The sequence below is a fragment of the Trichoderma reesei genome, assembly GCF_000167675.1.
Source record: "Trichoderma reesei QM6a unplaced genomic scaffold TRIREscaffold_15, whole genome shotgun sequence".
In the NCBI taxonomy this organism is placed as follows: domain Eukaryota; kingdom Fungi; phylum Ascomycota; class Sordariomycetes; order Hypocreales; family Hypocreaceae; genus Trichoderma; species Trichoderma reesei.
Genome location: NW_006711162.1, coordinates 734198 through 748301, shown reverse-complemented (window position 1 = coordinate 748301; position 14104 = coordinate 734198). Strand labels below are relative to the sequence as shown.

The 14104-nt window shown below is 57.0% G+C and overlaps 5 protein-coding genes across 5 annotated transcripts; 3 read left to right on the top strand and 2 right to left on the bottom strand.

The window, feature by feature from the left end:
* Positions 1 to 341: 341 nt before the first annotated feature.
* TRIREDRAFT_65225 (uncharacterized protein) lies at positions 342 to 2067 on the bottom strand (the record flags this gene model as incomplete). The annotated part of the gene is made up of 2 exons (XM_006966974.1): positions 342 to 1316; positions 1381 to 2067. The coding sequence occupies 2 exons, from the start codon at positions 2065 to 2067 to the stop codon at positions 342 to 344; spliced, it is 1662 nt and encodes a 553-aa protein (XP_006967036.1).
* Positions 2068 to 2407: 340 nt separating this feature from the next.
* On the top strand, positions 2408 to 5034 carry TRIREDRAFT_79817 (uncharacterized protein; the record flags this gene model as incomplete). Its single annotated transcript, XM_006967072.1, has 2 exons — positions 2408 to 2627; positions 2702 to 5034. Exons 1-2 carry the CDS (start codon positions 2525 to 2527, stop codon positions 5032 to 5034), a joined length of 2436 nt encoding a protein of 811 aa, XP_006967134.1. The 5' UTR covers positions 2408 to 2524.
* A 201-nt stretch (positions 5035 to 5235) lies between these two features.
* TRIREDRAFT_109394 (uncharacterized protein) lies at positions 5236 to 7058 on the bottom strand (the record flags this gene model as incomplete). Its single annotated transcript, XM_006966973.1, has 2 exons — positions 5236 to 6054; positions 6222 to 7058. The coding sequence occupies 2 exons, from the start codon at positions 7056 to 7058 to the stop codon at positions 5236 to 5238; spliced, it is 1656 nt and encodes a 551-aa protein (XP_006967035.1).
* A 732-nt stretch (positions 7059 to 7790) lies between these two features.
* On the top strand, positions 7791 to 9113 carry TRIREDRAFT_79816 (uncharacterized protein). Its single transcript, XM_006967071.1, has 2 exons — positions 7791 to 8433; positions 8496 to 9113. The coding sequence occupies exons 1-2, from the start codon at positions 7836 to 7838 to the stop codon at positions 9044 to 9046; spliced, it is 1149 nt and encodes a 382-aa protein (XP_006967133.1). The 5' UTR covers positions 7791 to 7835; the 3' UTR covers positions 9047 to 9113.
* Positions 9114 to 10620: 1507 nt separating this feature from the next.
* TRIREDRAFT_109392 (uncharacterized protein) lies at positions 10621 to 11850 on the top strand (the record flags this gene model as incomplete). Its single annotated transcript, XM_006967070.1, has 1 exon — positions 10621 to 11850. One exon carries the CDS (start codon positions 10621 to 10623, stop codon positions 11848 to 11850), a length of 1230 nt encoding a protein of 409 aa, XP_006967132.1.
* Positions 11851 to 14104: the final 2254 nt, after the last annotated feature.

Below are 14104 nucleotides of genomic sequence, written 5' to 3'. Positions count from 1 at the left end.
GTGGGAGGAGGGGGAGAGCATATATGGTCTCTTGTGTGTGAGACGGGATGTGGTATAGAGTATGTGGTCTAAAGGGACGGGCGTCTGGGGATCGATGAACGCATTGGAACACGGGCGATATAAAAAAAACAAACGGCATACTGGGATCAAACATAGAAACGGCAAGCATAATGTTTTCACACACACGAGGAATTACATCTTCCTTCACGTTAGACGGATGCAGATTCGCCAATGACTCCACGAGCACTTGTCATGCTCAGGGCCCTGTATTATTAACATGCGTCTTGATAGATATCTTATATACCAGCCGCTACCCGTACTCCAAACAGCAGAACCAAAAATCACTCCTTCTTGGCAAACCGCGACAGGGCCGGCCCCAGATCCTCCTCGACCTCCTTTCGCTTCTTGTCGTTCTTCTTCTGCTGCTCCTTCCACAGCTCGTCGACGCGCAGCCTCTTCTCGTCGATGATGTTGCGCTTGCGCTGCTTGCGCAGATACTTTTTGAGCGCGCCATTCTTGCCCCTGGCGCGGTTGCGAATCTCCTCGGCGACGTCGACGGGCTTGGCGTCGAGGTCGCGCTCGGCGCGGCGCTGGGCGTCGGAGCGCAGGTCGACGTTGCCGACGAAGTTGGGGTCGAGGGCAATCATCTCGGGCGCCAGCTTGTTGAGCAGGCCCTTGACCTCGGTCTCCTGGCGCTGCTTGGCCGTCTCGAAGGGGTTGGCCTCGAAGGCGTCGAAGTTGGCCTCGCCGGCGCCGGGGACGATGATGGACGAGAAGCCCTTGTCGTGGCCGATGCCCAGGACGTCCTCAAAGGGGCACCAGCGCACGCGCTCGACCGTCTTGCCCTCGCGGCCCCATTTCATGTACGGGTGCGACTGGCGCTGCTGCTGCTCGGCCAGGTTCTTGTCGAACAGGCCCTTCCAGATGGTCGTCGACGTGCCCCAGCCGACGGCCGTGAGGCCCGTGTCCGAGATGGCGAGCGACGACGCGGGCGTGTACGTCGAGTATGTGTTGACCTCCTTGAACATGCGAATGTCCCAGACGGCCATGCGCGCGTCCTGGCCTGCCGAGACCATGTACCGGCCCTCGCGGTCGACGGCGACGCCTCGCACGGGGCCGCGGTGCGCCAGCAGCTTGACGAGCGGCTCGGCCGAGTTGGGCGACCAGAGCGTGACGGTGCCGTTCTGGTGGCCGGCGTGGATGATGGCGTTGTAGGGGTTGTGCGTTAATGAGGTCGGGGGGCCGAGGCGGGAGGGGAGCTCGGCGACGATTTGGCCGGTTGATGTGTCTTGGTATTTGAGAACGCCTCCTGTGTTCTATTTTGCCAAGTGTTAAGAGAGTGAATGAAGTTTTGGGAAGGGGAAATGAGGAGATGCATACCATTGTGGCTAGGAGAAAGTGATAGGGCAGAAACTCCATGTGTGTGACTTCTGAGTGCTTCCTCAAGCAATGGATTTCGACGCCGTTCCGGTCGTAGATGTAGACGTACTTCTTCTGCGCCACGGCAAAGAATTGGTTGTTGTGCAGCCACTTGACGTCTCGAACCGTCTCGCCCAGCTGAATCTCACAGCCCAGCTTTCCTTCCCGCCAGTCCATCGTCGCGACATGGCCCTTCCGCCCACCGAGCAGCAGCTCTCGTCCGTTGCGTGAGTAGTCGCACAGGTAGGGCCCCAGCTGGTCCAGCTTGAGCTCGAAGCGCTTCTTGGCCGTCTCGACGGCGACATTGGCCACAATCTCGTCCTGCTGGACCTTGTACGTCCGCTCCAGCTCGCCCTCGGCCTCGAGGAAGCCGGACGTGTTCTCCAGCAGGATCTCGGCATCCTTGGCCCGGAGCGTCGCGCTCTGGTACTTTGCCTCGAGCTGCTTGAGGTTCCGCCGCAGCTTCTTGTCCTTGATCTGCTTGGTGTTGATCTGCTTGCCTCGGCCGTATGCCTGCTGGGCGTCTCGTATCCTCCGCGCCTTTTCTCGCTCGGCGCGGGTGGCCATGTCTGTCCGGGGCTTGTGCGTGACGATTGCGTCGCTCTTGCGCGCTGTGGGCGCTCTGGCCACTGCCGGTTCGCCTTCCATTGCGGCCATGTGGGAGTGAGTGGCCTCTTGATAATTGTTCCGAGGACGAGACGGCGAGATTCGACAACGAGGATGCTGGGCTATTCGCAGAACATGGGCTGGATGGAGGCAACTGGTAGACTCGTATCACAAGTCGCAAGCAAAAGAAACAAAATTTCCAACGCCTAAGCACTTTGTCGCCGCCTATCGCAGTGGTCCCATTGGCCGGACCCTGATCTGCCCGTGTCCATCACGCTTATCGATAGCGCGCCACAACAGAAAAAATCTTGATAACCAAAAACCCCACCAGCCGGCGATTCTGCATTGTCTTGCGCCCGCCTGGTCCAGACGAATACCTACCTCACCTTGCCTTACCTGATACAAAGGGCATCGCGAGAGTTCTGCTGTTCAAGTCAGTCTCACGACAGTCAAAGTGGCATCGCTACCGTTTCGGTTCAAGGCTGGCGGTGACGGAAAAATGCCTGCCGCCGTGCACTCGCACCGGCCCACGACGAAAGTCACCCACAAGCCGTTCAAGTCCAAGGCTGCGTCCAAGCATGAGCTGAGAGACCGCGCAAAAGGTTGGTTGCGCAGTAGTGCTTGTATATATTGCCCATACCATGGCAGCATCCTGACAGTACCTGGTTTTATCTAGGCCGAGTCCCCAACGAAAAGGGATCGCGCAAGACTCCCCACCAGCAAGTCATGTCCAAGTTCGACCGACGGAACCAGGCCAAGCAGAATCGCCTCACCAAGCACCGCGAACACCTCAAGGAGACGTCCATCTTCTCCGGAAAGGATGCCGCCCCCAGAATTGTCGCCGTCATCCCCCTGTGCTCCGACGGCGACGCAAAGGCGGCCATTCAGTCGCTCAACGGCAGCCTCGACATCGAAGCCGACCTGAGCGGCAACAACTTCCAGGTCCCGGTCGATCGCTTCAAGCAGAAGCTGCAATATGTCGCCCTCGAGCGAGACCTCGTCGCATGCTTGGATGCTGCCAGCACCGCCGACTTTGTCGTCATCGTCCTTTCGGCGTCTGTTGAGGTCGACCAGCTGGGAGAGCTCATTCTTCGAAGCGTCGAGAGCCAGGGCCTGTCCACGCTCTTCACGATGGTGCAGGGCCTTGACAAGATTGAGCCTGCCAAGCAGCGGCCTGGCATCATGGGCTCGCTCAAGTCCTTCATTACGCATTTCCACCCCGAGCAGGAGAAGCTCTACAGCACCGACAACCGACAGGACTGCGCCAACTTGATGCGGTCTCTGTGCAGCACAACCCCCAAGGGCATCAGGTGGAGAGACGAGAGAAGCTGGATGTTGGCGGAAGATGTCAAGTTTGCGTCCAACGACTCAGAGTCCACAATCATCACCGGAGTGGTGCGCGGCAAGGGGCTGAAGGCGGATCGGCTGGTGCAGGTTGGTGACTGGGGCACATTCCAAATCGAAAAGATTGTCGCCGCCCCTCTACCGAAACACATCAAGAAGAAGGGCGAAGAGATTACAATGGAGGCCGAGGAAGAAAAGGTCCTGGAGGAGCCTTCTTCCGACCGGGACGACTTGAACGACCTTGCTCCGGAAGACGTCATGATGGACGCAGAGGATGATGCCGCCATGTCCGTTGCGCCCTCAGAAAAGAAGGGCGTGCTGCTGGACGAGCACCACTACTTCTCAGACGAGGAAGACGAAGCCACAGCTGGGACCAAGAAAGTGCCCAAGGGAACCTCAAAGTACCAGTCGGCTTGGTATCTGGACGATGTGTCCGACTCGGGCTCTGACATGGAAGACATGGAGATGGATGATGAGAATGACGAAGAGGAGGAAGTGGGACCCGAAGACGGCGTGGAGGGATTCGCTCAACCCGAGCCCACGGAGGCTGGTCCTTCAGAATACCCTCAATCCGAGATGATGCCGGACGAGGAGGAAGACGCCGCGCAGCTGGAACAGTACCGAGCACGGAAGCGCGACGAGGTGGAGGAAGACAAGGAGTTCCCCGACGAAATCGAGCTTCACCCCCACGTGCTGGCCAGAGAAAGGCTAGCCCGGTATCGCGGTCTGAAGAGCCTCCGAACCAGCCCCTGGTTGGAGGACGAGGATCGGGCTCACGAGCCGGAGGAATGGCGCCGGCTCCTGCAGGTTCCCGACTACAACGCTTCGCGATCAAGGGCGACCCGCGAGGCGCTGGTCGGAGGCGTGCAGCCCGGCACCCGCGTCCACGTCTACGTCAAGGGCATCCCTGCGGCTACGGCGCAGTCCTATAACCTCAAGGCCCCCGTCAAGCTCGTCTCCCTGCTGCGGCACGAGAACAAGAAGACGGCGGTCAACTACCTGATCAACCTCAGCTCCGACGAGACGACGTCCATCAAGTCCAAGGAGGAGCTGATTGCCCAGTGCGGCCCCCGGAGGATGGTGATCAAGCCGCTCTTCTCGCAGTCGGGCTCGACGCCAAACGACGTGCACAAGTACTGCCGCTACCTCCACCCGGGCCAGTCGGCCATTGCCACGTTCATGGGCCCCATCACATGGGGTGCCGTCCCGGTCCTCTTCTTCAAGCGAACGGCCCCCGCGAGCGCGGGCGCCGAGGATCAAGACACGTCGGCCGGCGGGCTGTCGCTGGTCGCCACCGGCACGGCGCTGCCGCCGTCGACGTCTCGTGTCGTTGCCAAGCGGGTCATCCTGGCGGGCCACCCGTACCACATCCACAAGAAGATTGTCACGATCCGGTACATGTTCTTCAACCGCGAGGACGTGGAGTGGTTCAAGGCGATGCCGCTGTGGACGAAGCGCGGGCGCAGCGGCTTCATCAAGGAGCCTCTGGGCACGCACGGCTACTTCAAGGCGACGTTTGACGGGCGCATCAACCCTCAGGACTCTGTTGGTATTAGCTTGTATAAGAGAGTCTGGCCGCGACACGCCGTGCCTGTCAGGGGTTCGCTGTTGGACGCTGGCGCTGTTGAGGCGCAGGGAGCGGATGAAGATACCATGATGGATTGATGAAGGGGGAAAAAGGACTTTTGGAGGAAAAATAAAAAGCATACATGGCATTTTTTAGAGGTTATGAATATTACGACCGATTCGTTTCTCATGATGATCATTCTTTGCTTTGTGCAAAGCCCCGAGAGCGTCCCTTGAGGATCATCGCTATAAAGATGTAGCTGCTGATGAGCACTTCGCAGCCAGACACACACACACATCTCATGCAATCCTAAGCCCATTGCCGCCCACGCCAGCCGGCGCAACATCATATCTGAGCAGCGTCGCCGCCAGCGTAACCAGCGTCCCAAACGAATCCATGCCCTCACACCACCTCATGACATCCTTCGTCACCGACCCGGCCCCTGACCCTGGCCCTGTTCCCGATCCTGCAACCCCATTCAACCCGGCTACTCCGTCAAGAAGTTCCTCTGGTGACAAGTGCTGCGTCATCTTGTAGTCCCTCAGGGTGAGGATCTTGGCGACGGAGCGGCCGCGCAAAAAGGCAGAGTATCGCTTGCTCCAGTCGTAGGTGGAGGGGACTTCCCAGAGGTCGCGGATGCAGGGGAGGGGCGTGGCGGCGAAGGATTGGCAGCAGCGGGCTGAGATTGGTCTTGGGCGGAGGTTGATTTCGAGGAACATTTCGATGATGTAGAGGAGGCAGAGGGTTCTTTTTGCGTGTGAGTGATGCGAATCTGGCGGTTGAGGAGTAGGGTACAGGGTGGGGAGGATTGGTGGTGCAGTGTACCTTCGTGCGCTTTCATAGAGAACCCATGTTGAGCGGCAGAGGGGATTTTCGATGGTGTCGATGAGGGTGTTGTATTCGAGTCTAGTGTGCAGCTTTGGGCCGAGTTCCTGTGTTTGGGCGTTGGTGGTGGTGAGCAACATGAGGAGAGAGGGGGTTGTGCGTACGCCTATGGTGATGAGGAGGAGCTTGACGTTGTTCTTGACCAGCGTTTCTGTGTCTTGCGCTTGTAGGAGCATGTATATCGTCAATGCTTGAATAGACTCGAGCATTGTTTCCGAGTCAAATGATTCGTGCTGCAACATTATAAAGTCAGCATCACCCACATCTCCTTTTCATCTGAGCCATGATATGAGACACATATCGAGAAAATCACCTCCTTGTGCATCCTCCCAATTTCATGATAAATTGTCTCCCACACAAACTCGCTGCTCACAGGCGTCCTATCCATCCACATACCCACCAACGACGCACAAACACTCAGCGTCTTCCTCAAGCACCCATGCCTGCCCTCCCTCGCACAATCATACGTCAGGCCATCGTCGAGACTGCACCGGCTATGGATAAACGGCGGCAGCGCGTGGCCGCTGACCATCATGGCGGGATACGAGCACACCTGGCCGAGGATGGTGCGCGTGGCGAGCACGCTGCTGGCCGTGAGGGCGCGGCGCCTGGTCAGGACGCGGGAGGCCTTGTCGTGGAGGAGGAAGTCGGACTGCGTGCCGGAGCCGGTGACGGGGTTCCGGAGACGCGTGTCTTCGTCGTCAGGGTAGTCGGAGGAGGGGGGAGGATCCATGGTGATGGAGTTGAGGAAGGTGAAGACGTTGTGGCATGGTTCGATGAGGCCCATTGCGGAGGCGGCGTCGAGGGTGGTGGTGTCATGGCTGGGGTTGAGGTTGACGTGGAGAGGCGGCGGCCAGTCTGCGTGAGGGCTGGGCAAGGGGGCAGCAGCCATTTGTCCGGTGGAGGAAGAGGATGAACCTGTCATAGCTGATGAAGACGACGAGACCATGTCCAGAGGATCGAGCACGGCGTAGTCCGGAGCAGCAGGAGCGGCATGTCCTCCGTGGCTGGCGGCGGCGAGGACCCGCACATGTCCGGCGTGCGGCAGCGTGTCATTGTGAGTCGTGTGAGCATTCCTAGGCAGCACGGAGTAAGGGGCCATGCGCGGAACTGCGGCGCCGGTGTATTCGCACGGGAGGCTCTTTGCCATGCAGCGGGAGCAGCGCGGGAGGGAGAGGGTGCAGCGGGTTTTTGCCCTGCGGCACTGGACGCAGGACTTTTTCCTAGATAGGGGCATGTTTCCTTTGATTTGGTTTTTCTTTACTGATTAGACCTCGTATGGTGATGATGCTGGAGGAGAAAGGGAGATGTCTGATGGCATTGCATTTACATGGCAAAGGGGGAGATGTGAAATCATTGAAGCTACAGCATTAACACGGGACGAAGCGCTGAAGCAGGTGCCGGAATTAGACACCCCGGAAGACTTATTAATCCAGGAGGCGGACGGTTTCGCATCATGCCGACTCAAGGGGCCGCGCTTCGGAGTTTGGGTGGAGCTGCGCCGGAGTTCGAGTGGAGCGGCACAAGGGAGGGGATTCGAAGGAAGCGGGATGAAGAGCCGGAGGCTGAGGGTTGAGTGTAAAGGCTTGGCTGGATCTACGAGAGGCGCAAGGGTTAAGCTTCTGATGAGAGACACAGGCGACTTAGACAGGGAGGAGTGCCGGTTGAGCTGAGGCTGAGAGTTTGATTATTCATCGTCGAGGAGACAAATATATATGGCGGGATGTGTGGCTTTGGAGGGGACTGACGGAATTCCGTATGGTGTCATTGGAGATGAGAGGGAGAAGGAGGTGGAAGCAGAGATGGCATGATGAATCGCCGATTGTATGGGAGAGAGAGACGGACTGTTGCATTGCCTATGGTTCTATGAGACGGGGATGTTCAAGTATAAATAGAGCGGCATGCCCACGGTCGTGAAGCACTGGATATAGCACATCATCATCGTCATCATCGTCTACATCTACATCACCTGTAAGTCGACTGCAACGCCATCTGCACCTGCAAAGCACCACAAATGGCCCCCATCAAAGTCGGCATCATCGGCCTCGGCGCCACAGGCCCTGCCCTCGGCCCCGGCGCCTGGGCCGTCGCCGCCCACCTGGCCTCCTTCGTCCCCTCCCCCAACTACGACATCGTCGCCGTCTGCAACTCCTCCGCCGAGTCCGCCCAGCGCTCCATCGACTACCACAAGCTCCCGGCCACGACCAAGGCCTACGGCAAGCCCGAAGACATTGCCGCCGACCCCAACGTCGACCTGGTCGTCGTCTCCGTCATCGTCACCAGCCACCACAAGGTCGCCAAGCCGGTCCTCCTGGCCAAGAAGCAGCTCTTTGTCGAGTGGCCGCTCGCAGCCAGCTTGAAACAAGCCGAGGAGCTGGCGCAGCTGGCGAGGGAGGCCAACGTCAGGACGATTGTGGGCACGCAGTTCCGGGCCGATCCCGCGGTGCAAAAGGTCAAGGAGCTTGTGGACGGGGGCGCGATTGGCAGGGTGACGAGCACGCAGGTGCAGTATTCGCCTTCCTTGGGGCCGCCGGACATGTGGATGGATTCTGCGCGGTATTATCTCGACTTTAAGAGCGGCGGGAACGAGTTTCACATTTCATTTGGCCACTGTAAGCTTGTTGCCACCTTGTGAGAAGACGTGGACGAAGAGAACTGACAAAGGGACAACCAGTGATGGATAGCTTCCTCTATGTGCTGGGCGACTTTGACCAGGTCAAGGCGTCGCTCTCCAAGCAGTATCCCGTCATGAAGCTCTTTGACCTGAGCAACGGCCAAGTCACCAACCCTGGTGTTCCCAGAACCGCCCCAGACCACATCTTCGTCCAAGGCGTGCTCGAGAGCGGCGCCATTGCCAGCATCAACTACCACCGGCCCGGCACGCTCCTCGGCAAGAACTTTCGCTGGCTCATCTCCGGCACCGAGGGAGAGATTGAGTTTACGCTCGACGGCCACTTGCAGATTGGGCACAGCGAGAGGGAGATTCGCATCAAGACTGTGCACGAGCCGAGCGAGGTGCGCGTCGTCGAGTGGAAGCGGGAGACGCCGAAGCATGTCGAGAGCGTGCCGTTTCCGGGACAGAACACGGCGTTTGTGTGGGAGGCATTTGCGTCAGGGGGAGAGGGAGTTGCGGACTTTGAGGATGGCTTGAGGCTGCATCGGTTGTTGGATCGGATTGCGAGGGAGGCGGGTTCGCCGTATGCAGAGTATGTTGAGGAGATGTGATGGGATTATACCATGACCATATGGATAAGCTATCTTCGTGTAGATTATCCATGGCTTATGCTTCAAGTCGTGGATGGATGATATGCCAGTACATAGTAACAAGGCATTCAGACATCAATGATGTCTTTTAGTCATATTCGCTCACTGTCGAGACGATCAATCCCCACGCCAGATGTATGTGATGTGGCAGAATGCTTCCAGGGCGTTCGTAGTACTATGCTTGGTGTTATTCATCATCGACAAACATAAGTATGATCCCGTTAGCCTTTGGGGCAGCACAGTCAACAAGTCTTGCCGTCGGTTATAACATCAATGTTCGTCTGGAGGTGGATCGATGAGTTGGCGAAGCCCGTGAGATACCTGTACGCGAGGGCAAAGGTGTTTGATAGCTGCGTGCTGAGGGGAACAGCATTGCCCCAGTAAGTTAAGATCCGTCTGCTATGAAAAAAAGAGGAAGATTTTGAGTCAACGTAAGTATTTCTTGATTTCGTCTAGGTCTGCTGGCAATGCGTGGGGCGATTTGGAATCAGGATCTCATGCATGCGGAGGTCATTGTGCTGCGCAGATGTAGGTACTTAGGTATCGAGTAACTGCACGAGGCTCGATAATTCATTCCTACGCCGTTTCTAGCAGGCCTTGAACTACATGTTTTGATTGCCTGATGGATTGCAAGACAGGAGAAAATTTCAGTGTAGTACCGAACTCACTTGGCGTGGTGCTCTCCTCAGCGGCTTATCACATCAAGCTACATAGATAGGTTGGTATTTACTCTTCCTGGCCACCAACAGACTTACACGAGCTTGACGAGCCACTGAGTGAGGGGCTTCCTTCGCCAAGGTACTCCACGGTATATTCTTTCGCCAGGTTTGAAAACGGTGCTATTGGGGAGAATATCAACTGCCGAAGCCTTGACTAGTGACGGGAAATCGCTGAATCGCGGAGATCACCCCGGCCGGCATCCAACTCCGCTCGACAGACAAACTCGACGCGAGGATCTTCCACCTATCATAGGTCTTCCTCGCATCACAGAGAACAATCGAGAGTGCAATGCTATGTATACAATGGTAGTATACATGTATTGAAATGCCCCCCCCCCCCCCATCAGCAGGATGGTGAAGGATAATATCCGTCGGTTTCTCCTCCACGATGCGGAGCATTAGACGATCAACACGACCTCGGATTTCGACAAGTCGGTCTTCACTTACAATAGAATAGAATATTACTCTCATTCCGCTGCCACTCTTCCCATCGCTAAAAGTGATGGACCATTTTCCCGTCGGCATCCCCCCGCATCCCCAGATCTTCATCTCCATGCAATGTTCATTGTGAAGCTATATCTTGCTTCATGCCAGCACATGGGATATAAAGTCTGGCATCAGCCATTGTCCCTCTCTCTGATATGAGACCATGATCATCCGCCCATGCCTAGGGCTTCACAGAAAGGAGGAATAAGCAACTCAATCTAGATCCTCTCCTTGACCATCTATATCACAAGCTGTCCAGCTTCGACCCCCTGCTTGGTCGGCCGTCTCGCTCACTTCGCCCTCCCCCCTAGGGAGACTTTCCTCGTCAAAATGGTCCGACTCCAGCTCCTCCTATCAGCCCTATCTGTGGCCCTGTCCCACCAGGCATGCGTCAGCGACGACGACTGCAGCCTCAACGGCGTCTGTAGCAGAACCGGCGCCTGCAAATGTGACCCTGCCTGGACCGGCGACGACTGCGGCGCCCTCGACGTCCGCCCCGCCAAGCGCAACGGCGGCTACAACATGACGGCCGAGGGAACGTCGTCGTGGTGCTCCAAGATAGTCCAGGATCCGTGGGACCGCGGCCTGCACCACCTCTTCGCCTCCGAGTTCACGCACGGCTGCGGGCTCGACTACTGGGCGCCCTACAGCCGCATCATCAGGGCCGAGTCTCGCACGGGGCCCGCCGGCCCTTACCGCTTCGCCGCCGAGGTCATGGGCGCCTTTGCGCACAACCCGACGGTCGTGTACAGCCCTGCGGACAAGGAGTGGCTGCTGTACTACATCGGCTGCCCGACGCAGGTCTCGGATACGTGCCAGTCGCAGAGCTTCACGTGCGGGCCGGGCAACGACTTGAACGGCGAGAGCGGCGTCTCGGTGCTCAGCAGCCGGGACCTTCGCCATTGGGACTTTAAGGGGCAGGTCATGCAGGGAGACAACTCGACGGACTGGGACGCCGACGTGACCAATCCTACTGCTTTCCCCCTGTATACCTCGAGCTCTTGCGGTCGCGAGGCATCAGCTGCTGCTGCTGAACATGGGCATTGTCCCGGCCACACGGATGCCATGCTTCTGGTCTATCGCGGCTGTCCGTTCAACTGCGGCGGCAGCGAGCTGATCAATGTCGCTGTCTCGGAGACGGGCTACAAGGGGCCATATACCAAGATTGAGCCGGACCCCATCTTTTCCGATCCCAACGAGGATCCGTTTGTTTGGCGCGACAAGCGAGGCAACTTTCACATGCTGCTGCACTCGCTTGAGCCTGACGGAGGATTCGGCTGGGGGCCCCAGGTTGGTCGGCATGCCTGGGCGAGGAACTACACTGGGCCGTGGACGTTTGGCAATAAGACGCTGGCATTCGGCACCGAGGTTCAGTACGATGATGGGACGACGATTGATTTCTTTCGGAGGGAGAGGCCGGAGCTGTTTTTCTCCGAGGATGGGGAGATGACGCCGCTGTTGTTGACGACGGGGGTTCAGGAGCGGAATAGTCCTATGAGTTATAGTATTGCTGTTCCTCTGGGAGACGCGGGCGTTAGGGCTCAGAATCAGCAGTACTGATATGATGCTTGGCTGGAAATAGTACAATAGGAACCAGTGCCGGGTATGTGTGATGCTGGTAATGTAATGGACAAGGCTTTCTCTAAGTGAGCAAGCCCGCTTCTCAAAATGAACATGAGAATACGCGGTCTATTACATCATATCGCTATTCTCGTACGCTGAGGTAAAACTAACTTGAGTTCCATTGCTCATCTGCGACTATTGAGGTCAACCTGCCCAAGGCGACCTTGCGACTGGCTCACGACTTGAGGCCCTTGAACAGCAACTCGAGGCCTCAAGTCCTCGATAAGCGATTGGATGCCCACAAAGCTTAGCAGCAGAGTCAGCAGATATGTGATTGCCAAATTGAGCAATCACAATCAAATAGGCTTGTGGTCTTTGTACGACGAAACACACAAGACCCTGACTAGCCAGTCACCCACGCATACGAGATGCAACTGTAGCTGAAGAGGCCTGCGAGAATATCTAGACAAGGCCCCAATTGGCTCTGAATGAATGTCAAGACGGCACACAGTGAGACTCGACTATGCACGTCATCCCTGCAGCCTTCCCATCGGGACGGGTTGGATGGGTGGCGCGGCAGCTGAGGTTGCAGCTATTGGTGTTGACGATGCAAGGCACCGAGTCTCACCACAGGCACACAAAGACGGGAACGCGCAGCCGGAGTTATTGATTCTTCAACAAGGAAAGCCATTTTCAGCTGCGAAATGCGAATTGCGCAATAGAGAGATTCCTTGGTCACGACAAGAGTCGAAGCTTGGAGAAGGGCAGTGTGATGGAATCTCACCTCGCGCGTTAGCCGACGCATGCGCATGACGATGCTCCAGGCAGTGTGTGATTCTGGGGGTGTTTTGTCATTATGATTCATTTGCAAGGTGCACCTTGTCTTGCCCTGCCCTGGTCGCTGTGATTGCCTTGACGGGCCTGTTGAGGCTGGGCGAACCAGCGCCTCCGTCTATGTGCAGTACCTACGAGTAGGTATACCAGGCAAGGAGCCTTGTCAAGATGAAAACTGATAGTTCCAAGTCTCTTGACGGACTGATTAGGAAGTCACACAAAGCCCTGAGCTCGTGACACGAAAACTGGAAACAGTCTTGGCCGCACAATGTCGCTCAATGGACTACCGGACAAGGCATATCTCCCGACCAGCCTCCATGCCATGGCCCCGGTTCACCGAAGATCATGGTGCCCGAAGACTTCCACTTTTAACCGGGGCTATCTTCAAGTGCCCTTGTCTTTGTGTTCTTCAGACCGATGGAATGCCGGCTGGCTGTACAATTACGTGTTACTGGTCTCCAGGTTCAAGAACCATTTCCATATCTATGAGCCATTAAGACGCTTGTTGATGTCTGTGATGGCTACTGAATCAGTCACCATGAGTCAAACAATTGCCATCACAATTCTTTTTCTCTTTTTCTTCTCTTTTTGCCCTCTGTAGCCGCGGGCTGTATTTCCTCATGAGGAGAAGGTGCTGAAGAAATCGATAACTCTCATTATCCATCTTACTAGTATCACACAGCCTACACGAGTCAAACCCTGGAGTGACGAAAAAAAATCAATACGAGTTTTTTTTTTTTTTCCTTCTCCAATCTCTTTGCTCGGCGACTACAACGCACTCTCTCCCCACAGCACAGCCCATGCCCATGTCGGCACTATCTGTTTATCAAAAGCTGAAAGGGAAACAGGTGAGATCATAATCAGCAACGTGGCAGGCTGAGCCGAGCTCTAGGGGAGAGCCTGCACGTCAGGGCTGGCGAGTCGTCTCGCCTTGCAGAGCCTGATTGGCGAGAACTGGCCATGCAGCTATTTTGCCCATTGTCCGTTACGGCTTAACGGCCGCGAATAGCGTCATGGGCCGCTCCGTTTGTAAGGCAAATCCCGTTTGCCTCGGCCCTGCTCCCTTCCCCCTTCGACCACCCCCCTCCCTCCTCTTCATGGCTCCTCGGAAGCACCGAGGCCAACGTGCGTCTGCGAACGGACGCGGACATGGTTCGGGGCTTATGAAGGGACGCTCGGCGGACGCGCTGTTCCCAGCTTCGTACAGCACAGCACATGAACCAAAGCAGACCACAATGGCGGTGATGCTGCTTCGTCGAGGGTCCCCCCATCGAGGCCGACTCGCCATGCAGCTAAACGCTTTGGTCGAGGCTCGTCCGATAGTCCTGCTGCGGGCGGTGGATCTCGGTGCGACCCAGAGAGCTGCGAACCCACGCTTCTTTCGGTGATGCCCAGTTTCTTCAGCGGCAACGTGCTG